Source organism: Salmo salar, chromosome ssa01 (assembly GCF_905237065.1).
Source record: "Salmo salar chromosome ssa01, Ssal_v3.1, whole genome shotgun sequence".
NCBI lineage: Eukaryota > Metazoa > Chordata > Actinopteri > Salmoniformes > Salmonidae > Salmo > Salmo salar.
This window is the reverse complement of record NC_059442.1, coordinates 147,593,436-147,608,113: the sequence shown is the minus strand read 5'-3', so window position 1 is coordinate 147,608,113 and position 14,678 is coordinate 147,593,436. Positions and strand designations below refer to the sequence as shown.

General features: G+C 42.6%; 1 protein-coding gene across 1 annotated transcript in view; it reads right to left on the bottom strand.

Moving 5' to 3' along the window:
- The window catches only part of LOC106567553 (tumor necrosis factor receptor superfamily member 10A), a 39,255-nt gene extending 26,489 nt beyond the window's left edge, over positions 1-12,766 (bottom strand). Inside the window, exon 1 of the mRNA XM_014137011.2 lies at positions 12,529-12,766. Coding sequence (XP_013992486.1) covers positions 12,529-12,564 — 36 coding nt within the window. The 5' untranslated portion in view covers positions 12,565-12,766. The remainder of the gene's footprint in view (positions 1-12,528) is intronic.
- Positions 12,767-14,678: the final 1,912 nt, after the last annotated feature.

Sequence of the window (14,678 nt, the reverse complement as noted above, 5' to 3'; positions counted from 1 at the left end):
CTCGTTCCAATACGTTATAAAAGAGTATGCATTCGTCCACCTTGAATATTATTCATGTTCTGGTTAAAAAAGGCCCTAATGATTTATGCTATACAACATTTGACATGTTTGAACGAACGTAAATATATTTTTTCCCCTCGTTCATGACGAGAAGTCCGGCTGGCTTAGATCATGTGCTAACAAGACGGAGATTTTTGGACATAAATGATGAGCTTTTTTGAACAAAACTACATTCGTTATGGACCTGTGATACCTGGAAGTGACATCTGATGAAGAGAATCAAAGGTAATGGATTATTTACATAGTATTTTCGATTTTAGATCTCCCCAACATGACGTCTAGTCTGTATCGCAACGCGTATTTTTCTGGGCGCAGTGCTCAGATTATTGCAAAGTGTGATTTCCCAGTAAGGTTATTTTTAAATCTGGCAAGTTGATTGCCTTCAAGAGATGTAAATCTATAATTCTTTAAATGACAATATAATATTTTACCAATGTTTTCTAATTTTAATTATTTAATTTGTGGTGTTGACTTGACTGCCGGTTATTGGAGGGAAACGATTTCCTCAACATCAATGCCATAGTAAAACGCTGTTTTTGGATATAAATATGAACTTGATAGAACTAAAAATGCATGCATTGTCTAACATAATGTCCTAGGAGTGTCATCTGATGGAGATTGTAAAAGGTTAGTGCATCATTTTAGCTGGTTTTATGGTTTTGGTGACCCTGTCTTTGAATTGACAAAACATTACACACAACTCTTGTAAATGTACTGTCCTAACATACTCTAAATTTATGCTTTCGCCGTAAAACCTTTTTGAAATCGTAAAACGTGGTTAGATTAAGGAGATGTTTATCTTTCAAAGGGTGTAAAATAGTTGTATGTTTGAAAAATTTGAATTTTGACATTTATTTGGATTCAAATTTGCCGCTCTTGAAATGCACCTGCTGTTGATGGAGTGCACCACGGGGGGGACGCTAGCGTCCCACCTAGCCCATAGAGGTTAAATATATTTGGCTAAGGTGTATGTAAACTTCCGACTTCAACTGTATAATGACAAGATGCCCATCTCTGGCCTAACAATGGGAGTCGTACCAAAGGCGGGAAAAAATAAGCCCATAGAAACGCATGGACTTATTTTGGACAGATTTTAGCGAGAGTGAAACCTCTTCCTTCACCTCTTCCTCTATGGTTTACACACACACACACCAAGCCCCTCCCCTGCCTCTTACGCCCAACAAAGTTGAAAGATCCCATCTTCCTCTCTGACAAGCGGTTTCAACTCGCTATTTGCATTTGAGGTTTGGTCCAACAGAAATCAGTCCTATGGACACCGAAACACATTGAGAAATGATTTTACTGTAAGAGGTTAACTTTTCTAACGAGACCCTTTTACGTCTCAACTACTCAAATTTAGTGCAGAGCATACATTACTAAAATGAGAGTATCAATGAACATTGATTCTGGAAAATGAATGCTCAGTTTGCACGGCATTGGGGTACCATTTACCACTAGCAGCATTTTAGCCAAATACTGTTATACTAGCTGTCTAGTCTGTGTTTTATAAATGTGCAATAAGCATAAAACACAATTATAAAAAGGAATTGGCAACTCCTTCTCATTCTGAGAAATAAGGTAGGCCACTTGATTTCAACATCAAGGCAAGGTTGGCTACTTTGAAGAATCTAAAATACAAAATATAGTTAGATTTTTTTTAACACTTGTTTGGTTACTACATGATTCCTTGTATTTAATAGTTGATGTCTTCACAATAATTCTCCAATGTAGAAAATAGTAAAAAATTAAGAAAAACCCTCGAATGAGTAGGTGTGTCCAAACGTTTGACTGCTGTTGTATATATTGTGAACAAAAAAATAAAGATATAATTTTTAGGCCGTATCGCCCAGCCCTAGTTTTACCTTCTGTGAAACTAGCTTCACGGTAACACTGTAGATAGCCAACTTAATGCCACCTATTAGCTTGAGTGTAACATTTTGTTATTTTTAGAGCAGAGTTAAGTTCATTTCAACCCATGTATTGAATTTGACCAAGTTAGAAAGGAATGACACAGCTATTGGTAGGCTATTGGAGTGTGGAGCGAGATAGAGAGAAGGGAAGACGGAGAGAAAGAGAAGAGTGACTCACTCACAAATCTCTTCAGAGAGTCCATTACCTTGTTCCAAAGACAATCACATTAGTGCCATAACAGGGTGTCTCCAAATAAAAAGCTCTTTGAAGCCACTGGATAGTTTATAGTCTTATCCATAAAAATTCAGACTGTGTGTCTGGTCCAATAGGTCTACAGGGCCTAAGTGACCATCTCAACGTGTGATTTATGTCTTTGTAAACACTATCCCACCCTATGGACAAAGGTTGGGGCGCGTTTAACATCCTCTGAACATTTTTGTGTTATTTGGTATAAGATCTGAGAGGGACAAATACATAGAGGACTTGGCAGGGTTGTGAGACACCTCTGAGGCAGTTCGAACTCAAATTTCAAACAGAAGTGTGGCAACTGTCAATGATAGGACATGCCATCCTAGGTAGTGATCCAGATGTCTGTGTTCAGACTGGTGATAATTCAGACATCAAACTGTCTGAGTTTTCTTGAATGCACTTTAGTTGAACTAGTAGTCAGTGAAATGCATTCTTATCACAGTAAATCACTGAGCTATAGGAGGTTAATGAATCTCAAAGAAACAACCATGTAGTTAATGTTATTATTATCTAGTTACCATTTTACTAAGTAATTTCTTAGTAAATACCTAGTAACTGATGTACCATGAAATAAAGTACATGGTTCACTATCTGTGTTCCATGAGTAACAGGTAATCCTGACAGAATTGCTGGATAACAACTGCATCAAACAGATAGGTCTAGGTCTCGGATAAAGTCAATCGATTTATCCAAACAATCATAATGAACACTAATGTGACAGAGCTACACATCAATCTAACATCAATAACAGTTAATAATAGTGAAGGCACCAATTTGAGAATGTTAGAGCAACTTCAACTATATCAAAGATGTCTTGGCATGTTCCTCAGGTTAAGTGGGTGTCATAAATGCCAGCTATGTCAGGTGACACTCTTGCACTCTGTCTGTCTGTCTACAGTGGCTACAGTAAACAGAAAACTGAGTTATACATAAGGTGTTGGCAACAGGTGTATTTCCAGATGAACACATGACGTCATATTACATTTTAAACAGGTAAACAAGTTTTGGTCATGCGCTGTAAGTGGTTCAGATATTTGACTGCATGTCTGGAACCAATGAGTAGTTAATAGAGGAACACGTCACCTTCACTAGTCCTTATCAACCCTTTTCACTGAGGAGATTACAGTAACAGGTGTGATTCAAAGATGTACATTGAATGTCTATTCGATGACATACATATTAAAAACCGCCACTCTGTTTGTTCTGGTCCTTGGTGATAGAAATGATAGAGTGAAAAATGTTAACACGATCACACCTTCCCACCACATCCTTCCTTTTATGATCTGAGGTTTGATATGAACTCTAAATGAGAAGCGATCAGTCAGACCTGTGAGTGAGTGTAACCACCACACTGACAACCTGCCCTCTGATTAAAAGGCTTGCACTGGGGTTGCATCATACTGTAGGCTGTAGTCTGCATGTGACTTCTCTACTCTATCAACGCCAGTGCTTGCAGTGGAATGTAAGAGGTGCCAGCCTGGTACTCTTTCCTTTCACTGTTCCATGGTTTGTATCTTTGAGACAGTATTATAAAAGACAGTATCATATAAGAGACATATTCTAAAGTTCTATAGTTTTAGACTAGACCTATATGTTTGCTGTGACTTTTAATTGTGAACCATACATAGCATGAAGTAGCTTTGGTGACCAATAGTGGATCCTATCCTTAGCCACACTGTTGAACTTGTACTTCTACTGTAGAAGCAGCAGGCCTATAAATAGGCCTCCCTGATGGTTGTCTTTTCCTTCGTTGCCCATAGAGATAGAGAGTGATTTCCTGTGTGAACCCACACCCAGTAGTAAAGTAAACTAAACCACAGATAACATTTAGTGTAAATGAGTGCGGGCTGGGCATGACTAGATTGATGCCCCTAATAATCTGTAAATCTGTGTATTTTCTACACAGGAAGTTTACTGAAGAGACAAGCAAGTACACTGCAGTCGTTTGGAATGGAGTCGAGGGAGGACCATTGGGGGGGGGTTGAACGTCCGCTCGATCAGGGGGGTTGAAAGTCTGCTCGCGGTCCCCTAGCAACAAGCATTGACTGGCGAGAAGACTTCAGAAGTTTCTGTCGTTTACAGAAGAGATAAACAATGACATCGCCACCCCAGAGAGAGAAGCAATTTGGTCTAAGTAGCGGAAAAATGCATGACTTCAAACTTGGATGTGATGATTAGGTTACTCTGTCCAAAACAACCTCTGGTGCTAGATTGTACACAGCAAATTGTCCAGTGTTATCTAGTGTTGATTTTCAGTGTAACATTTCTTTCTTTCTTTTTATTCATTTTATTTTTTACCCCCTTTTTCGTGATATCCAATTGCGATCTTGTCTCATTGCTGCAACTCCCCAACGGGCTTGGGAGAGGCGAAGGTCGACTCATGCGTCCTCCAAAACATGATCCGCCAAACCGCACTTCTTAACACCCGCCCACTTAACCCGGAAGCCAGCTGCACCAATGTGTCAAAGAAAACACTGTTCAACTGACGACCGAAGTTAGTCTGCAAGCGCGCGGCCCACCACAAGGAGTCGCTAGAGCGCGATGAGCCAAGTAAAGCCCTCCCCGGCCAAACCCTCCCCTAACCTGGACGACGCTGGGCCAATTGTGTGCCACCCTATAAGACTCCCGGTCATGGCCTGGGATCGAACCCAGGTCTGTAGTGACGCGATGCAGTTCCTTAGACCGCTGCACGACTCGGGAGGCCCAGTGTAACATTTCTAGTGTTGATTCAGATATTAAATTACATCTGTAAGTGTTGAAGGCCCAGTGCAGTCAACAACGTAATTTTCCTGTGTTATATATAAATATTTCCACACTAATAGGTTGGAATAATGCTGTGAAATTGTAAAAAAGTATGATAATGCCCTTTTAAAGCTGTTTGAAAAGACTGAAATTTCAGCCTGTTTTGGTGGGATGGAGCTTTGGCCTTTCCATGGTGACATCTCCATGCAGTAAATTAGTTAATAGACCAATAAGAAAGAATATTCAAAACCTCTCTGCCAATAACAGATAGTTTTCAGTTTTACCCTTCCCACACAGACCACTCCCAGACAGTCCCAGCTAAATTCTTGCTTGAGAAATCGCTCTTTGCTAAGAAGCTATTTTATTTTTACCATTTTAACAAGCTATTTATTCCATTTTACTAACCACTGGTCCTGGCAACCCATCATTATGCACACCAACGCCCAATCATCAGTCAGACCTGGACTTCATTACTACCTTGATTACTTACCAATTATCTAGCACTCTGTTCTGTCAGTTATCAGGTAGTATCGTTTATGTTTCCTTGTTAGACAATTCTCTTGTTTTGTATTCGTTCCATGTTCGTTATCATTAAACTCACACTGCACTTGTTTTCTGACTCCCTGCGTCTACGTTACAGAATATTACCTCACAAAATATGGAAGCAGCAGAAGAGAAAGATAGGTACAAGACGGCCGGCGAACCTACTCCGTCAACACCACGATCAGCTGGCGCAACTGGGTGAGACTATAGATAAGGTCCTCCGCGTCCCCCACCTCGACTCCACCCGAGATGATTCACTTTCAAGTAGCGGAGGGCCTTCTACCACGAGTCGTCCAAGTGAGCCAGTCCCCCAGCCTACCCAGCAGTCCGCCCAGGTCAGCGATGCCCAACTGTCCCTCCCAGACAAATGTCATGGCTTCCGACTCCAGTGTTACCTCTATTTAGCTAATCAGACGGGAGCCCCCACCACCGAGAGGTCCAAGGTTGCCATGGTTATTTCCCTGCTGACCAGGTGGGCGTTGGAGTGAGTTACAGCCGTTTGGGAGAGAGGAGGAGCTGGGTTCCTACGAAGGGTTCATGGCTCAGAGAGGGTGGTGAGCAACTACGCCAACTCTGGCAGAGTGCCCAGACCGCTGCGGAGTATGCTCTCACCTTCTGGCAGCCTCCAGTGGCTGCAATGAACCGGCGCTCTGCACCCTATTCCGAAGAGCACTGTGCGAGGAGGTCCAGATGGAGTTGGCAAGCCGGGACGACAACCTTTCCCTGGACGCGCTCATCGCAAATGCCATTCGTCTGGACAACTTTCTTCGAAAGCGTTGGCGCACTCCTCGCCCTCCTTTGGCCGTCCTGGGGCATAGCCTGAACCCATGGATATAGGGGTCACACACACCTCTCCGTGGCAGAGCAACAGCGTCGGAGATGGCTGAGGCTGTGTCCCTATTGCGGGCAGGAGGGACACCAGCTACAGCCGTGTCCGGTGCGTCCCAACCCGAAGTCACTAGGGCAGAGGGACAGCCTCGTGATCATCCATCTCCCAGGGTAGACGTGATTATTCCTTCATCATCGTTTCACGCCAAACCCTTCCTGATTTCTATTTCACTGGCCGGCTGTTCCACAGGTGCTGTCTCCACAGCTCTAATGGACTCCGGCGCCGCAGGGATTTTATCGACCAGTCCCTCGTCTCCTCCCTGAACATCACCACATACCCGCTCTCCTTTCCTTTTCCGATCCGAGCCCTGGTAAACAACAATTGGGATCTGGCACCATCACGCACATCACAGCACCACTCACCCTCACCGTGGGACCCATGCACCAAAAAAGCCTTCCTCACCATCACTACCCCTGTAAACAAAGTAATCCTCGGCCTCCAACGTCATGACCCCACCATCTCCTGGTCGAGGATGGAAATCACCGCCTGGGCACCCAGATGTCAGAAGACCTGCTTTCCCTTACCTTGTGGTTCCATGTCGGTTGAGTCCTATAAGTGCCCTCCATTCTATCAGTCCGTCCCCCCATATTGTCGGCCCCATGTTTTGGAACGTAGATGCGGACATCCACCAGGCTCTGGAGAGGGAACCCGTGCCTGCTACCTGTCCTCCTGAGCGCATCTACGTCCCCACGGAGGTGAGGGATCGGCTGTTGACCTGGGCGCACACATCCCTCGTTGCTGGACACCCTGCACTAGTCAATCCATTTCTGCTAAGTACTGGTGGCCCATCTTGGCACAGGACATAGCTCGTTAGATTAATCCATGCTCCGTCTGTGCCCCAACAAAATCTCCCGGCACTCTCCAGCAGGGAAACTCCGCCCCCTTCCCTTGCCTCAGCGGCTTTGGTCCCATCTGTCCATAGATTTCATCACGGATCTCCCTCCGTTTGATGGTTTCACCACTATTATGTTTGTTGTGGACAGATTTGTAAAATTCAGCCATTTTCTCCCCCTCTCTGGTCACTAACACTATGGCCTTCCGGAGGACATCGTCTCCAACCTTGGCCCCCAATTCACGTCACGGGTGTGGAGAGCCTTTGTGGAGAGGCTGGGGGTCATGGCCAGCCTCACTTGCGGGTACCGGCCTCAGTCTAACGGGCAGGTGGAGAGGATGAACCAGGAGCTTGGGAGGTTCCTGAGGAGTCACTGCCAGGACCGGCAGGGGGAGTGGGCCCGATTCCTTCCCTGGGCGGAGTACGCCCAGAATTCATTACGTCACTCCTCCACCGGGCTGACTCCCTTCCAGTGTGTTCTGGGTTATCAGCCAGCCCTGGCTCCGTGGACCCCGAGCCAGACCGAAGCTCCTCCGGTGGACGAGTGGTTCAGGTACGCAGAAGAGATCTGGAACGATGCCCACGTGAGACTCACCACCGCAGTGAGGCTCCCGTGTTCCATCCTGGTGATCGCGTCTGACTCTCCACCAGGAACCTCCCACTCCGCCTGCCCTGTAAGAAGCTGAGTCCCCGGTTTGTGGGGCCATTGAAGGTCCTCCGGAGGGTCAATGAGGTGACGTATAGATTACAGCTCCCCACTCCCGACGTCGTGAGTGTTGGGTTCCGTTGGACGACATTCTAGATCCCAACATCATCTGAGATTTCCACTTCGCCGACCGGCCCGCTTCTCGCCCTCAGGGCTGTCGTCCTGGCCGGAGTCGTCTACTCCCGCTCACCTGCTCCGGCGTTCGACATCACCGATTTACTAACCACCGTTCCTGGCAACCCTTCATTACGCACACCTGGCAACTATCAGTACGCACACTTGTACCCAATCATCAGTCACACCTGGACTTCATTACTACCTTGACTACTTACCATTTACCTACCACTCTGTTCTGTCATTCATCAGGTAGTATTGTTTATGTTTCCTTATTAGATGCTTCTCTTGTTTTGTATTCGTCCTATATTCCATATCATTAAACTCACACAGCACTTGTTTCCTGACTCCCTGCGTCTACGTTACAGCATGTTACGAATTCTAGCTAGGTGGCTAACGTTAGCTAACACTTACAAGCATCTAACATCTGCCACTCCAAATTCGCTCCATTCATTAACATCAATTTAACCAACACCCATCTATTTTTATGAATAACTGGACCTACCAATTAACCAAACCATATGGATTTGAATGAAAAGTATTTGAATAAACATCGGAATGTAAGAAGCAGACATCATTTCTGTCACGTCCTGACCAGCAGAGGGAGTAGTTGTTTAGTATTTTGGTCAGGACGTGGCAGAGGGATGTTTGTTTTGTATGGTGGGGGTTTTGTGTGTGTTGTAGAGGGGTGTTTGATTTATGTGTTCCTGGGTTTTGGGTGTATGTTCTAGGTTAGTATGTTCTAGGTTGTATTTCTGCATTCTGTCTAGTTTAGGTTTTCTATGTTTAGGTTTGGGTGCTGGACTCTCAATTGGAGGCAGGTGTTTCTCGTTGCCTCTGATTGAGAGTCCTATATATGGGTAATTGTTTGGTGTAGTGTTTGTGGGAGATTGTTTCTTGTTTTGCCTGTGTGAGCCTGACAAGACTGTTTTGTTGTTCGTGCGTTCTTCGTTTTGGTGTTTGCTTTATTTTAAATAAATATCAAGATGAGCATCCACATTCCTGCTGCGTTTTGGTCCTCTATCCCCGACGACAACCGTTACAATTTCAAATAGGCTATATGTCATATTAAACAGCATATAAACACTCTAAATAGGTCAGGAGCCAGACATGGAGCCTAAGAAGGAATGAAAATGAATTATTTAGGCTCTATTATTTCAATTATTTCAAGGCTATAGCCTACAAAGAAATACATTGTGAAGCATTTGCGAGTGCGACAAAATAGGCTGGTAGGGACATAAAGCCCTCAGCATTTAAACAACATTTTGTTGTATTAAATCATTATAATCTATAAATTGCACATATTTTATTACATTTTTTATTTCACCTTTATTTAACCAGGTAGGCCAGTTGAGAACAAGTTCTCATTTACAACTGCGACCTGGCCAAGATAAAGCAAACAACAGTGACACAAACAACAACACAGAGTTACACATGGAATAAACAAACGTACAGTCAATAACACAATAGAAAAGTCTATATACAGTGTGTGCAAATGAAGTAAGATTAGGGAGGTAAGGTAATAAATAGGCCGTAGTGGCAAAATAATTACAATTTAGCAAATAAACACTGGAGTGATAGATGTGCAGAAGATGAATGTGCAAGTAGAGATACTGGGGTGCAAAGGAGCAAAAAATAATAATAACAATATGGGGATGAGGTAGTTGGATGGGGTATTTACAGATGGGCTATATACAGGTGCAATGATCTGTAAGCTGCTCTGATAGCTGATGCTTAAAGTTAGAGAATGAGATATGAGTCTCCAGCTTCAGTGATTTTTGCAATTCGTTCCAGTCATTGGCAGCAGAGAACTGGAAGGAAAGGCGGCCAAACGAGGAATTGGCTTTGGGGGTGACCAGTGAAATATACCTGCTGGAGCGCGTGCTACGGGTGGGTGCTACTATGATGACCAGTGAGCTGAGATAAGGCTGGGCTTTACCAAGCAAAGACTTATAGATGACCTGGTGCCAGTGGGTTTGGCGACGAATTTGAAGCGAGGGCCAGCCAACGAGAGCATAAAGGTCGCAGTGGTGGGTTGTGGCTTACTTAGAATTAAATGAAAAATAACTTTAGTGCCTTTGAATTCATTTTTAAAAGTAATGTTTAGAAACACGAGTTTGGCCAGTCTGTGGCTTCAGGCTCATGCGATGGTGCCTGGAGAGCAGGCCAGCAGTGGAGAATATCCTCCCCACACTTGCAGAGCCACTGGGGATGGGATGCTAAACACCATTTTGGCCACTCTGGGCAGAGATGCAGAGTTGTTCTTTTATTTTTCTATACGTAGGCCTAAAGGTTTCTAGGCAAAATAACTCAATAAAAATGGAAAGCCCCTTGAACATGAGAATATGCCAGGCCTATTGGGCCAAAATCGATTATGGCCTATTGTATAGATAATAGAACGAAAATGAACTAAATGTTTAAGCGATCTGATTTTTAGTCTATAAATACTTTGCTACAATGACACACTTAGTTATCTACCCACCTCGTTCCTTTCTTTTAGCATGTGCATGTAGCATGCTATTGGGATACGTGTCTTTTCAGATTACACAATGATTCTTTAGTTGTGGACACTACATCACCACACTCCCTCTCTTGCTCTTGGTCCTCATCTTTGTAAGTCACCTTGATTTAGCACCTGTGCGTTTTATCATTTTCTTTATGAAAATATTTAGCAAACTCCGTGACAGTAGCAAAAACAAGGGGCTATAGCAGCACACAAGTAGACTGCAAATGCATGCTGGGGCGGGTATGGCGTGAGCTCGTGAAGTGAGCGCTATTGGAGCGAAATTGGAGTGGATGAGAAGGTAGAAGCTCCAGCCTTTGGGAATCTTGATCCACGCTGCAGTCAAATTGGGCACGCTCCGCTCCGCTCACAAACTCTGGTCACTAACCAATACAGTAATGGTTGGTATTTCCAAAGGCACTCTTTGGAAATATGCACATTTCTTAAATTAACACTGAAAAGTGTGGACCCATATAGACACTGGACCAATGTTAAAATGTAACACTGTCAGTGTTGATTTAACACTGGAGTATTTGCTGTTTAGTGGTGGAAAAGCCAATTATGTAGCCTAACCCTACCCAATCAATCAATTTAACCAATTGACAACAATAAAGAAAATACCACCAATATGGAAATAAATGTATCTGAATGAATGCTATTTCCATGAAAATTACTCACAAATTGCTTGTAATTTCAATTTGTCACTGATTTAAAAACAATCGCAACATATTTATTTATATGAATTTCTCCAACAGTATATTTCATGGAAAACCCAAAGGGTCTTTTATCCAAGGTTAAGTGTTTCAGGTTTTACTGATGCCATATTTATAGCGTCAGGTTTTGGCACTGCACGGCTGGAAAAAATCAACAGCACAGCACTGAATGGCCCTTTCTGTGTGGAATAAACTTTACATTGGCAGGACGAGCTACGCCTCTATTAAATATATAGGCATGTCTGTGTGTGCGTCTGTCTGTCTGTGACCTGGGGATCTAGGACAGTTGAAATTAATTTTCAACAGTACTGTATTCAGTAATATTGAAGCTGGAATATTTTGCAGACCACATTTCTCTGCATACCATGAGTTCTACATACTTTGTACTTCAACTACAAGTAAGGAGGTGCTACACCATGTATTGATCGACATGGTGGGACAAGTAGGCTAAACTGTAGTGAGGTGTTATTAAAATGTAGGTACAAACTAACATGTATATGTACCCCCATTCACATCAAGGTAATAACTAGCCTATACATTCAATAGAAAAATGCCACACAATCATATCATGAAATCATGAGAAGCATTTAGCCAGTGTTTCAAATTGCTTGAGTAGAGACCAACCAACCAACCAGGCAATGGTTTGATCCAATGTCCCAGACAGTCAGTGCTGATGCCTGGGGGCTGAATTAATAGGGTGGGATCATGTCCCGCACCAGATGGTGACTGTTGTCATGGGGGAAGGGGTCAAAATTATACAACACATGTACAGTTAAGTAGCCTACAGTATAAACTTTCAATACTGTACATGAATAGTTACAATGTTTCCCAGTAAACAAACAAATACCACTGATAATACGCAGCATTAATCACGCAATGATGTTCAAGTGCAGTGGGCTACAACTTGAGAGACTACCGAAAGTTATAGTTGAATAAGGAGTAGAGAACGGACGGCTGAGATTGCTGTAGCCTAGCCTATTGTATCTCGGGTCTGCGGCGAGCGGCCGCTCGAGCGTAGCCCCTCGCCCGAGAGCAAGTTGTAAACTTCAGGTAAACGTCAGTCTTCGTTTGTAAACGGTTAAATAAAGTAGTTTAGGTACTCAATATGCATAGCATTGGGCCATCGGTACTATTTCTGCCGGAGTAAAAGTTACTTTGTATCGTTCAAACTACAAGGAATCCCATTAACAAAGTGGCCTTGATAGGACATATAGTCTATGTTACAGCAACATACAATACTATATAATAAAATATTTATTTTCTTACCGAACATTTCATGAACGTCAGATTGAAGATCATCATGGAACTCCAGCGAATATCATTCAAACTTCAACCTCTTGTAGAAATAAAAAAAATCCTTTCAAACACAACTATTTGTTAAAATAATGCATTTTAAGTAAAACATCCAGTTGTTTCCATGTATTTAGTTATAAAAGCGATGCTTTCTGAAGACGCGTCTGTGTTACGCACTCACGCTTGAGAGACTGTCCCGCCGATGGTATAATTCTTTCGAAGAAAATCCTCCACACTCATTGACGTCATCCCTGCCCATAGACCAATCACATAACTTCATTTGGAATGGAAAAAACAATGTCAAAAACAATGTCACTCCCAACATTTAGAAGTAGCCCGACGTCACTGTCAAAAATGAAACAATATTTTATACACGTTGGACGTTCTTTTTTCATTCAATCCAACACGTTTTGCTAAATATATTTGGACTAGAATTTTAGGCTATCATTTTAAATATAATATTGTATATCATGAATCTGTTATGATGAATGTAAATTAATTAATATACAATACGTTCATTATTAATAATTCATTCTACAATAACCTCAATGCTGTAAGTAGGCTGAAGAAGATTTCTTATTTATTTTAAGACAGACCAGCACACTCTCTATAAGTGGGGATGTTTAGGTGTTGCAATTGTTCAGAACATTTAGAACTGTGTAGGGTTGACACAATTGCCACATGACAGAGTGACTATCTGAACCTTCGGTAACGTACCTGAATAAGCTGCATGTATGGCTCTCAGATGAACTGCCTCATTAGGACCAGTTATTGCACCCAGGGGAATTCCAGCAGGATCCATTCTGCCAGTGCCAGACAATGATGCAACACAAATATTGTGCAATCAGCAAACCTGTGACTTTACTCAAGTAAAGACTAAAGACGAGGAATTACTATGTCAGTTTACAGGATAAGCTAGGCCAACTTCCCTTTTTATTTGTCTGTAGAGGATTTTTGACCCTGAAATAAAATAAGTGACATTTCATTTACAGTAATTTAACATCTTTAGTGTAGATCTTCAGCCCATCTCTAGAATGTTGTAGTTTTAACAGTGTAATGGTGTAATTCAATACCATTGGATAAAATGTGGCTTCCATTTGACGTGTGTTTTTGGTGTCAATTAAGGCTTAGTCAAGTTAGCTGTATTTCCACAGGTAATACCACATATGTAGGTACGATTAGAAGGACGTAGGCTCGGAACTTCACTGATGCAATAGTTCTACAGAGTAACTGTTGGTCACATTGATACCCTCCCTTGCTAGGCTCTTTATGATAACTTACACAGATGGTGAACAAGACTATATTGGCCACATTCTTACTGTATGTAGGATGCAGTATAGCCTGAGCTGAGCAGCATATGTATGAGAGTGTCTGGGTACATGTTGACAACTGTTATGCCAGCTATGCTAGGGAAATGCTCCATTGACAAAATATGTGGTGGAGAGCGAAAGGATTTTCCTTCGCACACTGTACAAACAGAACTCCTCCACTTCTACGTATCTGACTAAAACAATTATCTTTGGGCTGGCCATCACACACCTCTGATGTAAAAAAGAACACCAGAGAAAAAAATGAAAGTGCCACTGTAGTGAGACTTGTGTGTAACCATCAAACTACAGAAGGTTTGACTCTGGGCTTGACTCATACTTGTGGCATGCCATTAGAAACCCTAATCCTAGCGAACATAAACAGTGAGCTCAGTCTTCACATAGAGATGCTGTTTACTCACACTCTGCCTTTGTTTGGCTTGAGTAATGAAATCCTCACTGAATCCTAGAAGGAGAGAAACAAATATAGTGCAGTGGATCTGTTGATAGCCTACTGCCAAAAGGAAGTGTTGAATTTTTCTTAGGTCAAAACTCTGAGGCAAATCAATCATCTCCCTGCTATAGTTTGAAGATATGAACATGACTAAACACTTTAACCTGTTGAATTTTGGAACAACAAAATAGTTCAAGTTGAACAACAGATGCATCATCCCCATTCAAAAGTTTTCACATAAAATAAACTTGTGTTTCAGTTTTTGTACTATCTAGGAAATCGGCGAACATTTATTCCCCTCGGCTCACATCCTGTGTTACTTCTTGTGCATGAGGTCATTGCACGACTCAACAACAGGAAGT